At 50.0% G+C, this 19,143-nt stretch overlaps 8 protein-coding genes across 8 annotated transcripts; 7 read left to right on the top strand and 1 right to left on the bottom strand.

Moving 5' to 3' along the window:
- Positions 1 to 899: 899 nt before the first annotated feature.
- Positions 900 to 2,886, top strand: N7533_003309 (uncharacterized protein; the record flags this gene model as incomplete). The annotated part of the gene is made up of 2 exons (XM_057099959.1): positions 900 to 947; positions 970 to 2,886. 2 exons carry the CDS (start codon positions 900 to 902, stop codon positions 2,884 to 2,886), a joined length of 1,965 nt encoding a protein of 654 aa, XP_056965095.1.
- A 68-nt stretch (positions 2,887 to 2,954) lies between these two features.
- N7533_003310 (uncharacterized protein) lies at positions 2,955 to 3,722 on the top strand (the record flags this gene model as incomplete). The annotated part of the gene is made up of 1 exon (XM_057099960.1): positions 2,955 to 3,722. The coding sequence occupies one exon, from the start codon at positions 2,955 to 2,957 to the stop codon at positions 3,720 to 3,722; it is 768 nt and encodes a 255-aa protein (XP_056965096.1).
- A 2,923-nt stretch (positions 3,723 to 6,645) lies between these two features.
- N7533_003311 (uncharacterized protein) lies at positions 6,646 to 7,317 on the top strand (the record flags this gene model as incomplete). The annotated part of the gene is made up of 1 exon (XM_057099961.1): positions 6,646 to 7,317. The coding sequence occupies one exon, from the start codon at positions 6,646 to 6,648 to the stop codon at positions 7,315 to 7,317; it is 672 nt and encodes a 223-aa protein (XP_056965097.1).
- Positions 7,318 to 7,812: 495 nt separating this feature from the next.
- N7533_003312 (GNAT family N-acetyltransferase) lies at positions 7,813 to 8,541 on the bottom strand (the record flags this gene model as incomplete). Its single annotated transcript, XM_057099962.1, has 1 exon — positions 7,813 to 8,541. The coding sequence occupies one exon, from the start codon at positions 8,539 to 8,541 to the stop codon at positions 7,813 to 7,815; it is 729 nt and encodes a 242-aa protein (XP_056965098.1).
- Positions 8,542 to 10,072: 1,531 nt separating this feature from the next.
- On the top strand, positions 10,073 to 10,746 carry N7533_003313 (uncharacterized protein; the record flags this gene model as incomplete). The annotated part of the gene is made up of 2 exons (XM_057099963.1): positions 10,073 to 10,090; positions 10,156 to 10,746. The coding sequence occupies 2 exons, from the start codon at positions 10,073 to 10,075 to the stop codon at positions 10,744 to 10,746; spliced, it is 609 nt and encodes a 202-aa protein (XP_056965099.1).
- Positions 10,747 to 11,664: 918 nt separating this feature from the next.
- On the top strand, positions 11,665 to 13,452 carry N7533_003314 (putative aminotransferase; the record flags this gene model as incomplete). The annotated part of the gene is made up of 7 exons (XM_057099964.1): positions 11,665 to 11,746; positions 11,827 to 11,860; positions 11,923 to 12,052; positions 12,147 to 12,506; positions 12,568 to 12,645; positions 12,765 to 13,272; positions 13,403 to 13,452. The coding sequence occupies 7 exons, from the start codon at positions 11,665 to 11,667 to the stop codon at positions 13,450 to 13,452; spliced, it is 1,242 nt and encodes a 413-aa protein (XP_056965100.1).
- Positions 13,453 to 15,075: 1,623 nt separating this feature from the next.
- Positions 15,076 to 17,171, top strand: N7533_003315 (putative G1/S-specific cyclin Pcl5; the record flags this gene model as incomplete). The annotated part of the gene is made up of 3 exons (XM_057099965.1): positions 15,076 to 15,502; positions 15,567 to 16,668; positions 16,721 to 17,171. The coding sequence occupies 3 exons, from the start codon at positions 15,076 to 15,078 to the stop codon at positions 17,169 to 17,171; spliced, it is 1,980 nt and encodes a 659-aa protein (XP_056965101.1).
- Positions 17,172 to 18,677: 1,506 nt separating this feature from the next.
- Positions 18,678 to 18,947, top strand: N7533_003316 (uncharacterized protein; the record flags this gene model as incomplete). The annotated part of the gene is made up of 2 exons (XM_057099966.1): positions 18,678 to 18,699; positions 18,763 to 18,947. 2 exons carry the CDS (start codon positions 18,678 to 18,680, stop codon positions 18,945 to 18,947), a joined length of 207 nt encoding a protein of 68 aa, XP_056965102.1.
- Between the last annotated feature and the right edge of the window lie 196 nt (positions 18,948 to 19,143).

Raw genomic sequence — 19,143 nt, forward strand, 5'->3', positions numbered from 1 at the left:
CCTCAGCAAACAAACACAAACACCAATCACTGTGGCTCATGCATGTTGGTGCCGGGCGAGTCCGAAATAGTTTGTCAATTCATCCAACTGCTGTGTCATATTGCGGCGCTCCGATCCCCCGAACCACGCTGTACAGGGTCACACCCAGATGATCATGAAATCATGGCCAAGCGCCCGGTTCTCTTAGACCTGACCCTGGAAACTCCTTCCTCGACGAAGGTACTAATAATTTTAACTTCAACTGTATCTGCGCCCTTTCCAGGCTATCTGCTTTCCGAGAGCGGGCCCGAACTACCTCCTGCGTCTGGATCGTCTCCAGGATGGCTTCGCCGCCCCTCTTCTCTTTCAAGGAGATGCGACAGCTCAACTCTAAAATCCTGCAGCTTTCCCACACTTAAACACTGGCTATCCTCCCTTTTCGGTTGCCTCGTCTCAGCTGCGGATTTTTTCTCTTTTCGTCTTTCGACCCAGACGCCACCCTCAAATCACTTTGTACATACGACGAGTGGCTTGTGCCTGTATATAATATACCTGTCATTTCGCATTTGCATATGCGCCTATATCTACCTCGCCACAATCCCTGTTGCAATTCGCCTCTACGGAGTACAACAAGGTGAGTTGCGCCTCCCAGGCATCTTTGCCTGGCAAAACTTTATTTCTTTCTCTCCCTTCCTCCCTCCTGTTCTTCTCTAACAAAGCAATAGCCACTACTCCCCTCTGAACATACATCAAGGCCCCTATGAACCCGGCGGTTAGCCGGATTGCCAAGGCAGCCAATCGATGCCCCTATGCATCATTGGGATACCGTGTATGAAAGTGAAATCGCACCGAGCCCTATTGTTCGAACATACAGGCCCGATCCCCCCTCCAAACCAAAAGCCAAGCGGAGACAGTCCAGCATGTCTACTGGGGGCTCTGGATCCCCAGAGTCTGCCCGCCCGCAAGGAGTAAGCCCCCCCAAGGCCCCAGGCTCGCTCTGCGGGCATGGCCGAAAGGGCTCCCCGGAATGAAAGTCTAACGGATCTTGTGCGCTTTTTCCAAACTCAGAATGCTCCTGCGGAAAGCACTACTGCCCTGCCTACTTATCTATCGCCCGAGAGACCAACGCCGATACCCGAGGAGCAGCTCACAAAAGAGCTGAAACCATTACATCGACGCCTACTTCAGTTTACCCAACGCCAGAAAAAGGAATCGGCACCGAAAACTAAGAAAGACGATAATCAACGACAAATCGAGGCTCTTCAGCGAGAAGGGTACCTCCTTCCTGCAGCTCCCAAGCGAAGGGATTCCAAGAGTAGTCTTGAAAGAACCCTGTCCAGAACTTCCAAGACTTCCAAATCATCCAAGTCGTCCAAGATGCAAGACGTCGAAAACATCGGGCGACCGTGGCTCGATAATAAAGGACACAGCAAGACGTCTTCAACGGACACGAGAAGCCGCTTGGCCTCATTGGACCTCAGTGACTTTGGATCCCTGGTGGATGTCGCAGTTTCCATGACGGACTTCAGTGAACCTTCACCTCCTCCTTATCAATCCTCGATTGCAGGAAGGCCTGCAGCCAAGAGTGACCTGAGCGTGAACCTAACCCCGGCATCTTTGCTTCCAATCCCGGTCTCCTCAGAGACTCGCTTCACCAGCACCGATCCCTCGATCTCGTCGACCTCGGTTGTGGCCACTCCCGGAAGTTTCTTGAAGAGTGAGCACACCCGACAGCCTTCGACTTCCAGCAACTCAAGCGTTCGCATTGTCGACCAAGACGCGGCGTCATCCTTGACTAGCCCCAAGAGTCAACCAGCTAGCCTCGACAAAGTGGGATCACCGGACCAATCTATGAGCAGCGAGTCCAAGTCAGACCAGAGCACTGAGCCTTCTCGAATAAGTATGGAAAATTCGACCACCGGCTCAATCAGGACTCCCTCGCAGCGCTCTCTGAAACTGTTCCCCGATGTTGCGCCACCGCGTATCTCTAGCAAGCATGCATGGCGACTATCGTCGGCACCACAATACCAAAGGCCTCCTAGCATAGCGACCTCGATCAAGTCGAATCTTTCCACTGAGGCTAAGGAGCTCATTAAACCTACAGAAGAAAAGCAACAGAAGCCAAAGCCTCCGCCAATCGCTGCGAAGGTTGAAGCCGAACCCGAGATTGAAGATGCTGCTCAATGCTCTGGTGCTCTCGCAAGACCAGAAAGTTCTGTCGAAAAGCCCACCACAGAAGTAGTTTCTTCTTCTAACACTGTCGACAAAACTCAGAGCAAACCTCGACCTACGTCTTTAGCCCTGGGTACCCTCCAGGCCTTTCCCCTGCCGGCGCCGACAAGGCCCCTGCCGTCCATCCCAAAGCCTTCGCGTGCACCACCAGGAACCCCCGATAAATCTCGCCTCACAATACAAATGGCTCGACCGAAGACAAAGGGTATGGATCTACCCCCTGGTCAACCTTCGCCCATAGCAGAAGATCCTCATGAGCCCGAAGGTCAAGAAACCCGGTCTGCAACCTCATCAAGTTTTGTTGGCGAAGCAGACTCCATTGGGGATGATGGCAATAGCCAATCGCCTGCTTCAATTGAGCGACCCCATTCGACATCGCCAGAACAACCAGGGCCTCGGAAACGCGCTTCCAGCGTACGCATTCCTAAGATGCAGGATCTGGCCGAGTCAAGCAGCCCAGAAGGAGAACCAGTCGCAGACTCGCCTGTTCTAGGCCAAATGACACCGAGCAAGCCTCGTGGGAAACGAGCTTCTCGCAAAGTTCTCCAGATCGACCCAAATGTCGACCGCAAAAATCTCCCCTTTGGTCTTCCTTCTCCTCCCCAAGCGGAGCCCTTCCACCCGATCCATCTCTACAAACGTCAAACAATCGGATTAAATCCCAAAGGAACATAACTGCACCATCAGGAAAACCTGCCAGATCCTTGGAGGCACCATTCGGTCCTGCACACCACCGAGCTTCGATGGTGTCACGCAGCAGCAGCTCTCGTAGTAGCCTCCGCCACGAGAGTATTCCCGAGTCGTATGAGCCCAGTCGAGCGGAGTCCCCGCTTCCATCCTCGGACGATGAAGGGTTTGGCCCTGCTACGGACACCATCCGGCCTCGCCGCCAGGCTGAAAAGCAACCTAAGCGTGCTCATCCTATCCGCCATAAATATGACACAGTGGACGGACGCACCGGGCACACGCGGCTGCGCTATCCTGTCCCAATGCGGTCTCAAACACCTCAAGGTCGCAGCAGTCGTGACCTTGACCCGCTCGCGTCCCCCAGTTCAATCAACTCAGAATCCACATACCGCTCTCGGGAACCTCGAAGCAGTCGCTATGTGCAACAAGAGTCGAATCAATTCCTCGAAGACCGTGTCGCAAACCTAGAACGCCAGAACCAAATCCTGCAAGCCGCTCTCCTTGCTGCCCTCAACGCAGGCGTGAAGGATGGCGGAATGATGGACGGCTTGCAGGCTGCTCTTTCTCCTCTCTCAGCTGCCCCTCAAACCCCATACCAGCGTCAAAGTCGGTACCAGCAGCAGCCGCAGTATAATTCCCGACCGGAGAGCTGGGTTAGCTCTTCTCGCAGCAGTGATAACAGTGGTTTTGAAACTCCGGGATCAGTGCGAGATAGCCGAGCAAAACTTCGCCAGCTCGATAACATGATTGAGGATATCGAGGCTGGATGGCTGTCTGATAAGTCGAACATGAGTGGCCCATCTCGCATGGCTCGGAATCGCTGATCTTCACAATCATTCGTTATACCCCTTTTGGACATATGCTTTGTTTTTGAGACTTTCGTTTCTCACCTCTCTTCACCATTTCCCCTTATTTCTTATGACCTCATGTGATTTTTTCTCGATATCAAAGACCAGTGTGACGATCTTTTGAAATTTTCTTTTCTTTCTCCATTCGATATACTTTTGGATCAATCTTATCTCGACGATACCATTGTTTTTAAATACAACTGAACCTTACAGTTGGCTTAAGTTTATAATATGACTCTTTCATATCCACATATAATAGCTTGGAGATCATCTTTGATACTATCTATGTTGTAATAAAAGTAAAACCTCTACCTTTGAAAGAGTGAACTCGCCGCCGACCCACTTGCAAGTCCTCGTAATCGGAGTTTGATCATTGCGATGATCGCACTGCCAGTCCGCGCCATTTACCTCGATGTGAATCGACTAGTAAGTCATCCACGCGAGCCAAAAGGGGCCGCCCGCCTTCGTCAGAAGCTTAACTAACATTCAAGGCATGCCGACAAACACCTAAAGGGCGAATTGAACTAGATCTCAAAACTGGCCCCACCTGGGAGAAATATCGTGTATCTACTACTAATTACTTTTATTTTACAAAGTTTGGGGCTCGACTCTTCGTATGGCACCTTTCAAGCTGCCCTTCAAGCTGCCCAGACAGCGCGCTTGATACCAGCTGGTTTAGGAAATGCCGCCCCACCTCAGGAAGATAGGCCCACCGAGAAATAAACTTGTAGAACCGCTCCGTAGACTCGAATATTATTATTCGCCCGCTACCTTGGTATGATTAGTCGGAATGTCGTTTTTCATTGTTGTCGTTCAAGGCTAGTACTAGTAGTTTCTTAGGTTCCGAGGTTGTTGGGCTGTCTCTTGCAAATACTACTATGCTACTATAAACCTGCATGGCGGTGAGGCTCGCCAACTTGAAGAACTTGAACCTTGGAAGCCCTGGTTGGAAAAGAGGGCCGGGGATTAACACCACTAGCAACTGCTAGTAGGAAATAGCAACATTGAAATAAAGAAACAGGGAGTGCTAGTCGTATTCAGCTTGCTGATAGTGTTTGTTTTTTATGTACCAAATTGGTCCTATCAGTAGCTACAACTTGAAGTGAATGCTCTCCCGATTCTTCCAGGATGGCCATAAATTTAGGCCCCTCTGTTAGTGCATTATTTCTTGCGCAAGAGAGATTCGGAAGTCATACGGACCCAAGAATTCTGCAAGTATAAAACCGAGAGTACCCGAGGGCCTTGATTAAGTAGTACTAAAAACTTTGGAAGTAGGTGACTTCATACTTGTCAAGAAACACACTAGTACCATATTCTGACGTGCATTAGCCTCTATTGTACCAATATGTCTTGCGACTCGGAATGGTTGCTTTTTTCAAATTGCTGAATGTTTTGGTGATTGGCTAGTTGATTGTAATGTATATTTTGGCTTTCCACAAATTACTGGGTTGAAAGGTAAAAAAGGGGTATTTCACAAAACGTCTAACATGATTTACCATTCGGATTGGGCGCGAAAGTATCGTAAGTTAAATTTCAAACCGAGCACTGGAATGTGACTAGCCCCGCAGCAGCTCCAAGAGACAAGGCTTCGCCCCGCAAGAGTCCTCGGGACTACTTTTGGCGGCCAAAAGCCGAGCTAAGGCTCTGGCTCTACTATTAGACCATGTTGGGCACAGATACCCATGATCACGGCCTTAAAGCCCACCTGGGCACTTTGCATACAAGAACGAAAAAGTACCGCTGGAATCGGAAGAACTTCGCACTTATAACTCTGCCTTTCTTAGAAATTACATACCACTTCGGTTTGGATCAATTGCCCCGTTGATAAACACACGTCAAATCGTGGGACCTATGTGATTTTGCACACAATCCTTCGTCAAAATTCTACTGTTTTCTTTTCACAGCCCCTCTGCCCGTTGGCCTATCTTGGTTAGCTAGCTCTCCAAGGTACATCCACTTGTCGGGGCCGTGGGAAGTGGGTCCCGACTGTATACAGCCTCAAGTACTTTACTCACAGAATTCCTGGTATTACCTAAGAACACGACTGGACTTTCTGCCTCGGAGTGGTACCGGCAACACCGATCCATAGAGAGGTGAGACGAGGCTTGAGGACACTGTTACATACTCAAGCTAGGGATCTAACTTTTGTCTAGAGCCCGGATGCCTTTGACTCTCGAGTGAAAACTGGTTACACTCACCAACTGTTGAAATTGTCAAAGCACAGAACACACTACGCTGCGTAATTACTTCGCTTTTGTGGTCTGGAGTCAGTGCATATTGTGGAGGTGGCGTTTGATGTATCCACAGCCTTACCACAACAGTGGATCCTCGCAGCGTCGGCATACCGCGGCTAGAGCGGCTAGCAATGAAATGAAGCTCGGTCCATATTGTTGCAGGGGTTAGCTGGACGAGATCGCCATGGTTGGTATTCAAATGGTCTGTTTGTAGATGGTTTACACCCTGTGTACGTATTAAATAGATCTCGGTACGAAAAAAGAAATTGCTTCTCCTAGATATAACCCACTTGGAATAGTCCACTTTGTCAGGCATTTTGTGCACGGGCAATTTTGTATACTATAGTCCCACGGTATAGTGAGATCTTATCCACCGCGGATAACTAAAGGGTGAACCTTGAACAAAGTCGCGGAATGAACATATTCTATTTACCGAGGTGGGTTTGTATTGTAAGTGATTTTACAAGGAATCCCGCTTTTGTGTTAAAGACTGATCTAGGTCAAGGATTGTTGCACCGATGACTTTTTATAAAAAGTCGGAAGCGCTCTCCGAGAATGAGTCTCACCCTGGTTTCTATTTTATCTTCTTTTACCCTTCCCGCTTCCGTGAATAGCTCGAAATCTTTTGACCCCTCCAGGGCTCGCAATCCGGATCTTGAATTGAAATGTCTCTCATCTCCAACAAAAAGTACATCTTTCTTTACGCTTTTACAGAGAGGGTCGACAGGCTCTCTAGCTTGCACGAAATCTCTGCTGGGAACATATCACAGCTTCCTACTATATCGAGAGAGAACTTTCAGCCTGATGGTAGAGCGGAGACTACATTTGGCATTGAGGATGGCCTCTCAGATATTATGGAGAAGATCTACTCTCTTCATATCAATTCGAAAGCACTGCCAAACTTAGCATCGCGATTGATTGTGAACGCAGTTGAGATATGGAGAGACCTTGATGAGTTGAAACCTCAACCTCCTCTTGATAACGGAGAATACCCTGATTTACATGCTTCTTGTGTCTCAGCACTGTATGTATGGCTATACTTGGTCATTCACCCCAACGGAATTCAGGATGCAAAGCTTCAATCTGCGGTTCGGAATGGTCTGGCTAGCACCGAGAATCTAGATTCTTCGGAGCTTTCACCTTTTTTGTTCGTTCCCGCTTTCTGTCTTGGCTTGGCAGCCATCAACCAGGATGATAGAAGTTCCGTGAATGAAATCTTTGAATCTATTGGCAACATTGCTGCTTTCATTGACATAAGTCCATATCGAGGTATCGTCGAACGAAGCTGGCGAAGATGGGACAGGGGTGACAAAAGGAGCTGGGACTGGACTGATTAGCTTGACGCTTTCTAGGATAGATAATGCATACATTAATTGAGGCATGAAATCCGATTCGCTGTTATAATTAAGCAAAACAAAACACAAGGACTAACGGTCCCGTCTCGTATAGGGTACATCACCTAAACGCATTTTGGCTAGTCTATGTCTGTCGCAGCGTTAAATTGAGCGTACCAAATGCGACTCGCCAATTTGTTGCATTTTTATGTAGAACATTGATTTTAGTGTTTTATAACATCAGTAGTAGTATTGTGTCTCGAATATACCCCGTAATGATCAGTTGGTCCTGCTCAATTAAACCCTACGTCTCTGCAAGATCATGTCGCGTTTCACTATTTATTTTAACTTCAACTCAAACAAGAATGAATTCAGTATGTCTGATTATTGGGAAATTAGAAAAATCATTCTATTTTCTAAATTCGATTGTCGCTGTTGCATTGCATCACGCTAGCGACAAGCTCTATAAAAATTGTAGCAAGCCTACTCCGGTGGCGCTCAGTTTGCTGTAGATTCCGATCTATAATCTTGGAGCGCTCTCTTCTGGTTGCCATTTTCATCAAAATTCTCTCCGTGTAGCCATTTCTCCATCGCAGATTTGACACTACTATCCCACTCATCTCGCACGATCGAGAACCAGGCCGTATCTCTGCTCCGGCCCTTTACCACCATGTGCTGTCGGAAGACACCTTCAAAAGTAAATCCCAGTCGTAGAGCTGCCTTGCGCGACGGAGAATTGAGAGAGTCACACTTCCACTCGAATCGCCGATAGTTCAAGTCCTCAAAGGCATGTCGTGCTAGAAGATAAAACGCTTCAGTGGCACCGGTTGTGCGTTGAAGTGCAGCCGAAAGCATGACATTTCCAATCTCGACAGTCCATTGTTCGGGAGTAATTCGCATCAAGGTCAGATATCCGATAGGCTTACCGGAGGTAGGCACTGAACTGCGTTTATCGATGATTGCGAAAAAGAATGGATCGAGAGAGACCGACCGTGCTGCGATGTTTTTCTCAAATTCTTCTAGCTGCGCGTATGGACCATCGCCCATGTAGTCCCAAAGGGACGCTTTGGCAGACTCCTCGCCACCAACGAGATTGAAGAGGTCTTTGGCGTGCTTTGGCTGAAGCTTCTCGAGGGTAATGGTTCGCCCAGTGAGGACGGTCAGGTTCGACGGCAAGAAAGCCGGAGGGAGAGAAACGAAAGGTCCACGTGGTCTTGCCATTGTCATAGTGGTAGTAATATTTTGGGCTGAATGAGCGTTTCGAGTACGAACTGAAGGGCGAGAGACGTGTGTTGTTTTAAAGCTGGTGATTTCCCTCCCCACGGGAATTGACGGGAGTTGATTCGATGTCAGCGCCGTAACCCCGGAGCTGCAAGACAATTGATAGGCTGCTTCTCCGACAACACTCCACTCCGCCTTGTCTTGTCTACAATGCATACCGTGACTCATATACTCTTGAGGTAGTATCGATACCGGGCTATCTACTGCATTGCTGTACTTTACTCATGAGACGAGGATCGGTTTGTGTTTTCACAAAAACCGGCAATCAATTGAAATCCACATCAATGTTGCAGAAAATTTCGTTTGATTGGGTACGACTGTAGGGAAATTTAGTAGGTACTATAGAAGTTTATCATGACCATTCGACTAGTATGTCATTCTAAGATCGGCTGTGTTGATTAGGAATGGAATGTGCCTCAATGTACCTCAATGTATTGAAGAAGCCGTTGGTATTGACTTGACTTTTTAGTCTCAATTTACAACAGCAACTTCATCGGCTCGCCTGGGGAAATAGCAATAATCGGAAACTTCAAAGCAAAATGGGATAATCCACATCTCCTCCCATGGTACCTAGGTATCTCCTTGATGATGATCTCCATCTGCCGCCATGTCTTCTCCTCCTTCCAAGGTTGCCCTCCCCATCAAATTTACTTTGTTCGGGTCCAGTTTCGAAAGACTCAAGTATCGAGTCGAACCCGTCCAAAAGACAGTAGTCCTTGGCGATTTGCCGGGATTCTTCCAACCTCGGCCACAATACCCCTGGGATTTTCTTATCCTGTATGACACTTCTCCTTTCATCCCCTGACATGGTGGTGACGATGTGGCTCAGTGTAGATAGTAACTTCGAGTTACGACCTCCTAGGTCCTTCCTTACCTCCCTCGCTCATCTCCCTTGAGACTCCGCAACATATTCATCGATATTTGCAAGAGCAGAGAGGCCGTTTTGTCTGGTACTTTGACTTGAAAGTTCGCCGCGTTAACGTTCAATTGACTCGATTCTACTTTCAATGCTCAGAGCCCATAAACCCGGCTTCCTCCCAATTTTCATTAGTGGAACCCTACTGGTACCAGTATGCCATTCTGGAGTTCGCGGTAAGAAGACTCGGTGTTTTGACTATTTTTGGTTTTCAAAGCTACAATCACCTGCTGTAATCCAATACGGCGTATCCTTTTGTTCATTGAATTTGTTGTCTCTGTCTTGGTATACTTCACAGACCATGTGATCCGCTGAGTCATCATTGTTGATATCGCTTGAAGTTGCGAGTTTGCGACGACGAGACAATTCAATTTCCACCCCGAGAGACTTGTCACTTACAATTCAAGTCTCTAGTCTAGTCTAATATCTTACGATAACTTGTCATAATCAGCTCGCTGCGATGAGATCCACCACATCCTGCTAAACCTACCCATTACCCACCACCGATCGCCGCCTCTACGCCGCTCTTCATTCCTCTAAAACATTCCCCGCGCACCAACCATGGCCAATCCACCCCAGGTAAGTTTCTGAACACCACTGTGATCCACAAAACCTTACCTTGCTAACAGGATAACCCTTTCCAGCGCTCGCAGCAGGTGCCCCAACATGTCACTGCGCTGCTCTCCCACCTCACCTCCCGCCCAGGGGTGCAATCCACCCTCATCCTCTCCCGTAAAGATGGATCTATCATCCAAAGCACCGGACTCCTCGCACCACTAGAAAGCGGCACAAACACACCTCGCTCAGCCCCGATCGCCCCGCCCACCACCGAACCTCCCACAGACTCCTCACCGTCCTCTCCAGCCCAACCCTCCCCTTCCACATACCAGCCCTCGCAGGCAGAGACGCTGGCAGCCCACATCTTTAATTTCGTCTCGAGTGCCTCCGCCCTTGGTATATCGTTTTCACGACCGACAGGCAAGGCGGATGAGCGCGCTACACCGACCCTAGAGGGCGCACCTAATGTATACGCCAATGGGACGAGTACCCCGCGCGAAGATGGCGATCCAGACTCTGCGGATCGCGAAGAGGAGGATGAGGTGAAACTGTTGCGGATGCGCACGCGCAAACATGAGATTGTTGTCGTGCCGGATCGGAAATATCTACTTTGTGTTGTACATGATGCGACCAATGCGAGTGGTGCGGGAGTCGCTGCGGGAGCTCGGTCGCGATGATATATTCGGAAATCCAACCTTTATTTCTTCCTGATTTCTTTTCTTCCCTGGCTTGCTCCCTGGCTTGCTTTGCTTTGATATGCCTTGTGGTGTCTGTGGGTGATTCGGGGTTCTTGTCTTGTCTATCTGCTATGTGGGCTCTTTTGGCTTTGGATTTTATACCACTTATACCCGATTGAAGCATGATTTCGCATTATATGTGCTGCTATCAGTTTGACTTGTAGATTGTGTCTCTGTATCTGCCATTTGTGCGTCAATTTGCCGAGTCCGATCGATTCGGTTCAGGCTGGCGGATATCCCGAGGTCTCCACGAGGAGGTGAATATGAGACAGGCAGTACTTGTAGATACGCATTGAAATGGCTCGGCCTACTTGTATTATGAGCAAAGGGTCCAGTGCCGGCCTCAGTCATGCAGATAATGGTCTCCTCAATCAACATCCGACGCTCTCATCCGCAGGATACTCTCCAGGTTGGCCTGCTTTCAAGTACAAGTTTTCAAAGTCCACACTGCCCTTGTCAGTACTCTAGTATAAATCAGGCGGTGCCCGTGGTGATTGCGTACTAAGAATCCTAGAATCGATCTACATCGAGGCCATTTCATGAGAAAAATCAACTTTTTGATATGAACTCAATGTCATTCGAATATTGAATAACGCCATATAATATAATAACACTACTTCTACTACTAGTAATTAAAGAAAAGCACTGGTAGCCGGATGTACGTGCATTTCATCATTTCCATTACTCATGTGGCTGTGGGCATTGATCTCGGCGGAGTAACTCCGCTATCAAATTGGCACGTAGATCCACTACCCCTCCCCTCTGCGGAGACGACATCGTGTCCTAACTTCAATTGCAACTTCAACTTCCACTCCCGACTCGATTAAATAAGAATATTCATTACTAGACGATTTAAAAATGGCCGCTACTTATGATGTCGAAGCTGCGCGGGCCCAGTTCCCAGCTCTGCAGCAGGAACAGGTGTTTATGGACAATGCAGGTGAGATATAAACTACCCATGCAGCCTTGGTCAACATTGAAACTTGAAGGGATATGATTTGCTAAGTTGAATTTGAACAGGTGGAAGTCAGGTCCTTGGATCCGTCGTGGATTCGTCAGTCATTCTTTTTCTCTGTGTATAGTATGTTCATGCGATGTTAATTTGGACCATGGCAGCATTCGCTCGTATTTGATCAACACCAACGTCCAGCTTGGCGCAACATATAAGATCTCTCAAGCCTCTACGGCCGGATTCTCAAACGGATATAAGAGTGCTGCGAGTTTCATCAACGCCCAGCCAGAAGAGGTATGCCAAGAGTAGCCACCAACCTTGGAAGCTAGATATTAGACACCCATACCTCTTGAAATTCAACATGCAATGATTTACTAACTACTGACAGATCAACCTCGGCGTCTCAACCACCCAACTCCTGCACAATCTCTCGACAGCGCTGAAATTCCAACCCGGCGACGAAGTGATCGTCTCGAAACTCAACCACGAAGCCAACACGGCACCATGGGTCCGGATCGCGGAACGCCTCGGCCTCACATTGAAGTTCTGGGCATCGTCCAACCCGACCAACCCAACGTGTGATGTGGGCGAATTGAAGACCCTTCTTTCAGATAAGACTAGACTGGTCGCTTGTCCCCATGCGTCTAATATCACGGGTACCATCAGTCCGATCCGCGAGATCGCCGATGCAGTTCATATGCACCCACGCGTACGTATCTGTATCTATGTATACCCTGGAGATGATCGGGTGAGTTTTAAAGAGGACTGGACAAGAGGGCTGATTTATTTCCTGTGGAGGGATTGTGTAGGCTCTTCTCTGCGTGGATGGTGTTGCTCTTGCACCGCATCGACAGGTTGATGTGCAGGCACTTGATGTTGACTTTTATGTGAGTTGTTCCTACTGTCTGTCCTTGCTGTGTACTGCTGCCTCCTGCCTCATCAGAGGCCTATCATCTACTACTTGTAGTATGGACTAAGACTAATTTGTTCCCCCGCTTCTCGTCAGGCGTTCTCGTGGTACAAGGTCTACGGCCCGCATATCGCGCAACTATACGCCTCGTCGCGAGTCCATGAGGAGATTCAGTCACTGGGACATTTCTTTAAAGCAACTGATAGCCTGGACTTGAAGCTCAACCTGGCGTCGGCCAACTATGAGCTTACGAATAGTATTCCGGCGGTGGTGGAGTACTTTGGGCCCACCGCAGCCAAGACGTGGGAGGGGATGGCTCAGCACGAGGAACGACTGCAGGCGATCCTACTGCAGTTTTTGAACTCGGATAGTCGGGTGCGGGTGATTGGGGACCGGTCAGCGAACAAGGAGGTCAGGGTGCCAGTGATTAGTTTTACGGTGGATGGGGTGGGGAGTCAGGCGTTGGTGGAGGCAGTGGAGGCCCGATCGGCGTTTGGCTTCCGGAGTGGCCACATGTACAGCCATCGTCTGTTGAAGGAGGTATGTGGGTTGGAGGATGTTGAAGATGGGGTGGTGAGGGTCAGCTTTTTGCATTATAACAGTGGTGAGTGCTTGCCCATTTCTTATACCAGTACTCCTGTACTACTAGCACCCTGGGGGTATACCAGCACCACCAGCCTCTTGGAAAAGCAGTGTATACCAAAATTATCATAGTGGAGACTAATAGGCAACAGAGGCGGAGGTGCAGGGACTGGTTCGGGTACTGCAGGAGGTGCTTGCATAGCCGAGTTCCTTGAGGCAGGGCAGAGTACGGTACTTTGGGTACATAGAATATGTAACTACATACAGTATGGAGTACTGGAGTAAGGTAGGGTGGCCATGTGCTCATCAGAATCTGCTTGAGTCATAAGTTGCCACTGTGAGTCAAAGTACCAATGAAGGGACAACAGTATGGAGTAACTAGTGTGGACAGAGTATGGTAGGCTCATGATTGGCAGCCTACCGAATAAGCGCCTTGTGCTCCTGTGGGCTGCCTAGAATAGCAAATAAAGTACTTTTGGGCAGTGCCGGTGCCCAGTGCGTCATCCCAGTCCAAGGGCAGAGTCCAGTGCCAGTAGCAGTGCCCAAATGTACCAGATGATTCTGATTTTCCCCATGGAGCAAATCGGAGACTGCGCCAATGGGGAAGCGGGTAATCTGGGTTGAACCAATCAGAGTGGACTTTCAGGGGGGGTTTTCCCCCGGGAAAACCCCTGTGATTGGCTCGGGTGGCAAGCCGGCTTCGGCGATGAGTCAGTGTAGGTACGGAGTACCTTAGTACATAGGAGTGCACTGTAGAGTAGAGAGTATAGAGATAGTATAGTATAGAGATAGAGATAGAGATAGATATGATGAATAGATGATAGATGATAGATGATAGATAATAGATACTATTATTCCATAGTATCTAGTATATATACTACAGTAGTAACTATTTACTATAGTACGGTGTGTTAATAATAGGAAAAGGAAAGAACACCGCCTCCCACCCGCCACCCGCCACTCCCCTCCCAGTCGCTCTTTCCTCGAGTGACTCTTAGTCAACCCCGTGGGCGAACGTGAAAAACCTCTTCTCTGACTCCTCCCCATCTCCATCTCCATCACCACCTCTCCTCTCCTCTCCTCCTCTCACCACTCTCTCTCTCACCACTCACCACTCACTACTCTACCCTCCACTTCCACCTCACCACACCACACCACCTCACTCCCCCCGATACCCGGACCTGGACCCTCCTGGTCATCTTATCTCCCTCTGCCTAGTCACCCAACGACTGCCTGAACAGCCAGCCCTTCCCCAGGTCTGCCTGTCCATGCTCCGTTAGGTGCCTTGTCTCTCCCCATCTTTCTTCATTTCAAAATGTATACTGAGTCCTCCGTTCCGATCGCCCGTGTTGCCGCTATCGACTCCCGCCTGATCGTGACTGTCTAAGCCTGCTGCTTTCAGTCCCTTCGAGTCATCTTCGCCACTTTCGGGGATAGCCTCAACACTGGTGTGATCGGTCCCTGACTCTTCTTTATCTTACTCCTTCCCTCTTCTCTTCTTCATTAATATTTGCCTCTTCTTTCTCTTGTCCTTGTGACTCTTACTTTTTACTTTGATTCCCTCTCGTCTTCCTTCTTATTCCCCCCCACCCACCGCCATCTCGGTGTCCACTTCCACTTAACCTTACTACCTCAACCTGGCGCATATCAACTTCTAGGCTTTGCCGTCGCCTCCGCAAAGACGGCTCCTGTCTCCTCGGCCTTCGTTCCCGGTTCCCTGCTTAACGGTATCTTGACACTACGCTATCAAATCGAATCATCCTCTCCCTCTCCCTCTTCGCGACTTGACTCCTGTCCGATCACTTAAAATCACCCTCGGTCCTTCATGAATCCCTCCGCGTCTTCGGAGATGTCGGGGATGGACGTCTTGGGTCTTCACATCTCAAACCCAAGTTCGAAAGCGTCCCACGCTCACCCCTATGCCTCCTCCATCGCCTCGTCCGCTTCCTCTTCGTCTTCCTCCGTCTTCTCCCTCGATGCCTCTCAGAGTTCCATCTCTTCCACCGCCACTAACCCGGTCGATGTGATTTGGGAGAATGATGTGGATAACCAACAGGCGACGAGACCTTCGGTCGCATGCCCCCGGGCCTTCGTCAAGGGAGTTCATCCCAAGATTGACGGTCCGGTCCCGCCGGAGTTGCGTACGCATCCCCGGCGCACTAACGTCGCGGCCAACGGCCCCGGCGCGCGTCCCCCACCTTGTCTGCTTCGTCAGTCGGAGCGCAAGGTGAGCTTCGTCGATAACCTCGTCGGTAAGTCGTGTCGGATGATCCGCACTTGTTGGATGTCCTCGTGCTAAATATTCTCGTTCAAAAGATACGGCGTCGCAAATCGTCGAAAACATCTGGCCCCTCTCCGCCGCGGCATCCCGCAGTGATGCCGCGACCGGCTCGAAAGGCGTCCTGCCTCTCCGGACTTTCATCCAAGAGACTCTTCGTCGGTCGCGCACTAGCTATAGTACTCTGCAGGTGGCCCTTTACTACTTGATCAAGATCAAGCCGCATGTGCCCTGCAACGACTTCACCAGGGAACAATCTCGGGATCAGTCGGCTACCCGGGCCATGCAGTGCGGTCGCCGGATGTTTCTGGCGGCTTTGATTCTCGCTTCTAAGTATCTACAGGACCGCAACTACTCCGCCCGTGCTTGGAGTAAGATCTCGGGCTTGAACACCCTGGAAATCAACCAAAATGAGTTGATGTTTCTGCAAGCAGTTGGGTGGCGTCTACACATCTCGGAGGCGACTTTCCAGCGATGGACCGACTTGGTTCTCAAGCTGACCCCCGGTGCCGGTGGTCCTCCCGCCAGTGAGGGCCAGTGCTGGCGGACGGTCCTCCCCGGGCTGACTCCGGAGTTGGATCTTGTTGACTCGGAACCGATGACCCCGGTCTCGGCGATGGGTGGGATGGACTTGGGTCTGGCCGAATCTCCCTCTCCGCGTTGCGCAGCGAGCAACGAGTCGATCCGATCGACTTCGCGCGAGCAGACTCCTACCTGCCAGCGTAGCTTGGCTCGGAACTTGGAGCCGACTTCTCGGATGGACTTTGTCAACCTCCCGATGCCGTCTCTCCCGCGCCCTCAGATGCTGCCCACCCCCCCAGATGACCCCCCAAACCCATGTTGCTTGCGCTCCTGCTGCGAACGCGGCAACATGTGGTCCCCGTCGCCCCTCCATCGGTACGGCGATGTCCCAGGCGCAGAACATGGGCATGGCGCGATCCACTTTGGATCAGCGCCCGCCTTTTTCGTTCTACCCTCGGGCTCAGTCATTCGATGGATACCCCGCAACGGTCCGCCGGTCCTCTCTGGCTCGGTCAACATCTTCAGCGTCGTCGCCCGATTCCATGGTTTCCGACGTGTCGACCTTGTCGTCGCGCTCTTCCCGCTCCTCATCGGTCTCTTCTACTGCTTCCGGCACGGGTGCCCCCGCTCCGTCACGACTTGCTGTCAAGGCAACTCTACGCTGTACTAGCAACTCTCTCAAGGAAAGTCGCAAGACTTTGGCTATCGCTTCGCCGATCGACGAAAGCGCCTTGGCCGATCTCTACAGTTCGCCCGACTACCCGGGCGCGATGGGCTCCGCACCGGATCTGTCGCAGTTCTCTTTGGATTCCAGCCTCAGCGAAGCAGCACAGAGTCTGTGCGAGCTCTCCGGTGCAACCACCGAGCGCCGACAATGTCGCAAGCGCGGGCGCACCGGTTCTGACGATATGCTTCTTCAGAACCACGTTCGCCATCTGATTAATGTAGGCGCCTCTGGTGTTCCATCATCCATCCTACCCGATGGGCACTTGGCAACCTCTTTTCTGATGGCCCATGGCCCTTCAGTCTCAGGTCCTGCCGGTATGAAACGGGCCTGCTGCGGCAGTGAGGCGCGCAAGATCGCCCTGAACCCGAGCATTCGTGCGGACTACTTGAACTGATTTAATCGGTGCTACGGTCTCTTCCTTTTCCTATGTGGTGAGGTTACTAGAAAAAGCCCGTCTTTTTTTGTCATTCTTGTCCTGGGTTTTATCCCCCGGCGATCGAATGAGTCCGGATTGTCTCTGCTTGTACATACCCCCTCCCTTATTATCTCTTCTTCTCCCTTTCCATCCGGGCTCTCGGTCGCCATGCAGCAGTCGTCCCATCATCTTGCCTACGGGTCTGGTGGGGGTTCACTGTTGTGAATGTGTACGATGTACGTTGGTCCGTCCCCTCGTCATCTCTATTTCTTGTCCCTTCTTTATTTTTTTATTTTTTTTTTCAAACTTTTTTTTTACATGTCTGCTTTGTTGCGTATGGAGTGTGTGGGGGCATGGAACGGTTTCCTGTTTATTTCAAGGCTTATTTATGGGTGGTGAGGATTTGGTGATACGGTGATTGGCCATCCAATCAAAACAAATTCTGTGCTACAGCAGTCTCAACCTCGTCCCTCCCCTCCACTTCCTCTGGTCTGGCGCTGTGGGCGCCTTAGGCGTGAAGAGATCGGTTCGGAGCCTCGTCCGGATTTTCGGAAAAGGTTCGCAAGGATAGCCAATCGTACACTTTCTGATTCATTTCGTTTCTTTCTCTCTTCTTCTCTTTCTTTAGCTTTGCTCGTATTGGGCGCGTAGGCTGCACTTACCCCTCGGGTACTTCGCCACTGATACCTCAAGGCTCCGCTGTGAGTCATTGTGAGCAGGGGTCAGCTGAGCGGAGCAGCTCTTTGATGTCCGATTTCGGGATGACTGTGTTGCCACTCGAGATAGTTAGGCTAACATATTTGCAGAGTACTAATATAGAGACTAACAATGACATGGATGGAAGGACGGAAGCTTGAAGTTCTGGCATGAACTTAAATCTGTCCGTGGCCCGGTGTACATTTCCGCACCGTGACATGACCCCATTATCCGATAAGCCTTGAATAACAATATACTGCAGGGCTCTCGGGATGTTATGCAGTATGCAGTATGTCATGAGATTCATACCATAGGTTGTTCTGCTATAGTTACGTAACCCCATGGTACTACTATATTATAGATTGATATACAAGCTTCTTGGCGTGTTCTGGAAGGTCGTGACTTGGTCCAAGCTCCAGGGCTTCTTAGCTTGTTGGCACTATAGAAACCCCAACTTGAAGCTTTGACCTTGTCAAGCTGTATATACTAGGTAGCATTGCGAGAGATGCTGCAATTTTGATATCAATAATCCAATATTTATTATCTAATCTGATGCAACTTGTAACCTTGGAACTTGTTGTTTACTGGTAAACTGTAGATGTATGGGGATCACCTGACGCTGCCCATCTGGTGCCAACTTGAACTTAGACAAACCCGTCAAGTTCCCAACCTCATCACTCCCCCTCATCTCCTCACTTCTCCATAATTCTCCATCCATCCCCAAGCAAAAAAACCACCCACAGACCCAAAATAACTCCAACCAGGGACTGATCCCCTCAACCCTTCACAATGCCTGCCACCGATGCCCTGCGTATGATTTACCACCTCCAGGAACAGACTTGTACTTTCCTGTTAACACAAGCACCGTGACCAGAGCCACCCCTCACCCCCGAAGAGCGCGCGATTGTCAAAAGCTACGGCAGCTGGACCAATTTCATGCAGTCCTTTGGGCTGAAGCCGTGGGATTTTGATGATGTTGATGAGGGAATGGCCATTCTTCGCGCATTTACTCAGCCTGAGGAGGAAGAGGAGACGGGTAAGGAGAAGGGCTCGAAGTGATTCCCAGTCAAATTTGGGCCGAAGCCGTGGGGATGTTATGACGTTGATGAGGGAATGACGCCTTCTTACGGACTTTCGCGAAGTCATGGGGAGGGCTCTACCAGTTAGTAGGCGGTTCACACTCTCTGTTTTGTTTTCTTAGGGGTCACTACGGATTTTCGGTGTTTCTTTGATTTTATCTATCTTTTCCCTTCAA

The sequence above is a fragment of the Penicillium manginii genome, assembly GCF_028828005.1.
Source record: "Penicillium manginii strain IBT 31320 chromosome Unknown utg000002l:1.0-5564898.0:1.0-5567710.0, whole genome shotgun sequence".
NCBI classification, from domain to species: Eukaryota; Fungi; Ascomycota; class Eurotiomycetes; order Eurotiales; family Aspergillaceae; genus Penicillium; species Penicillium manginii.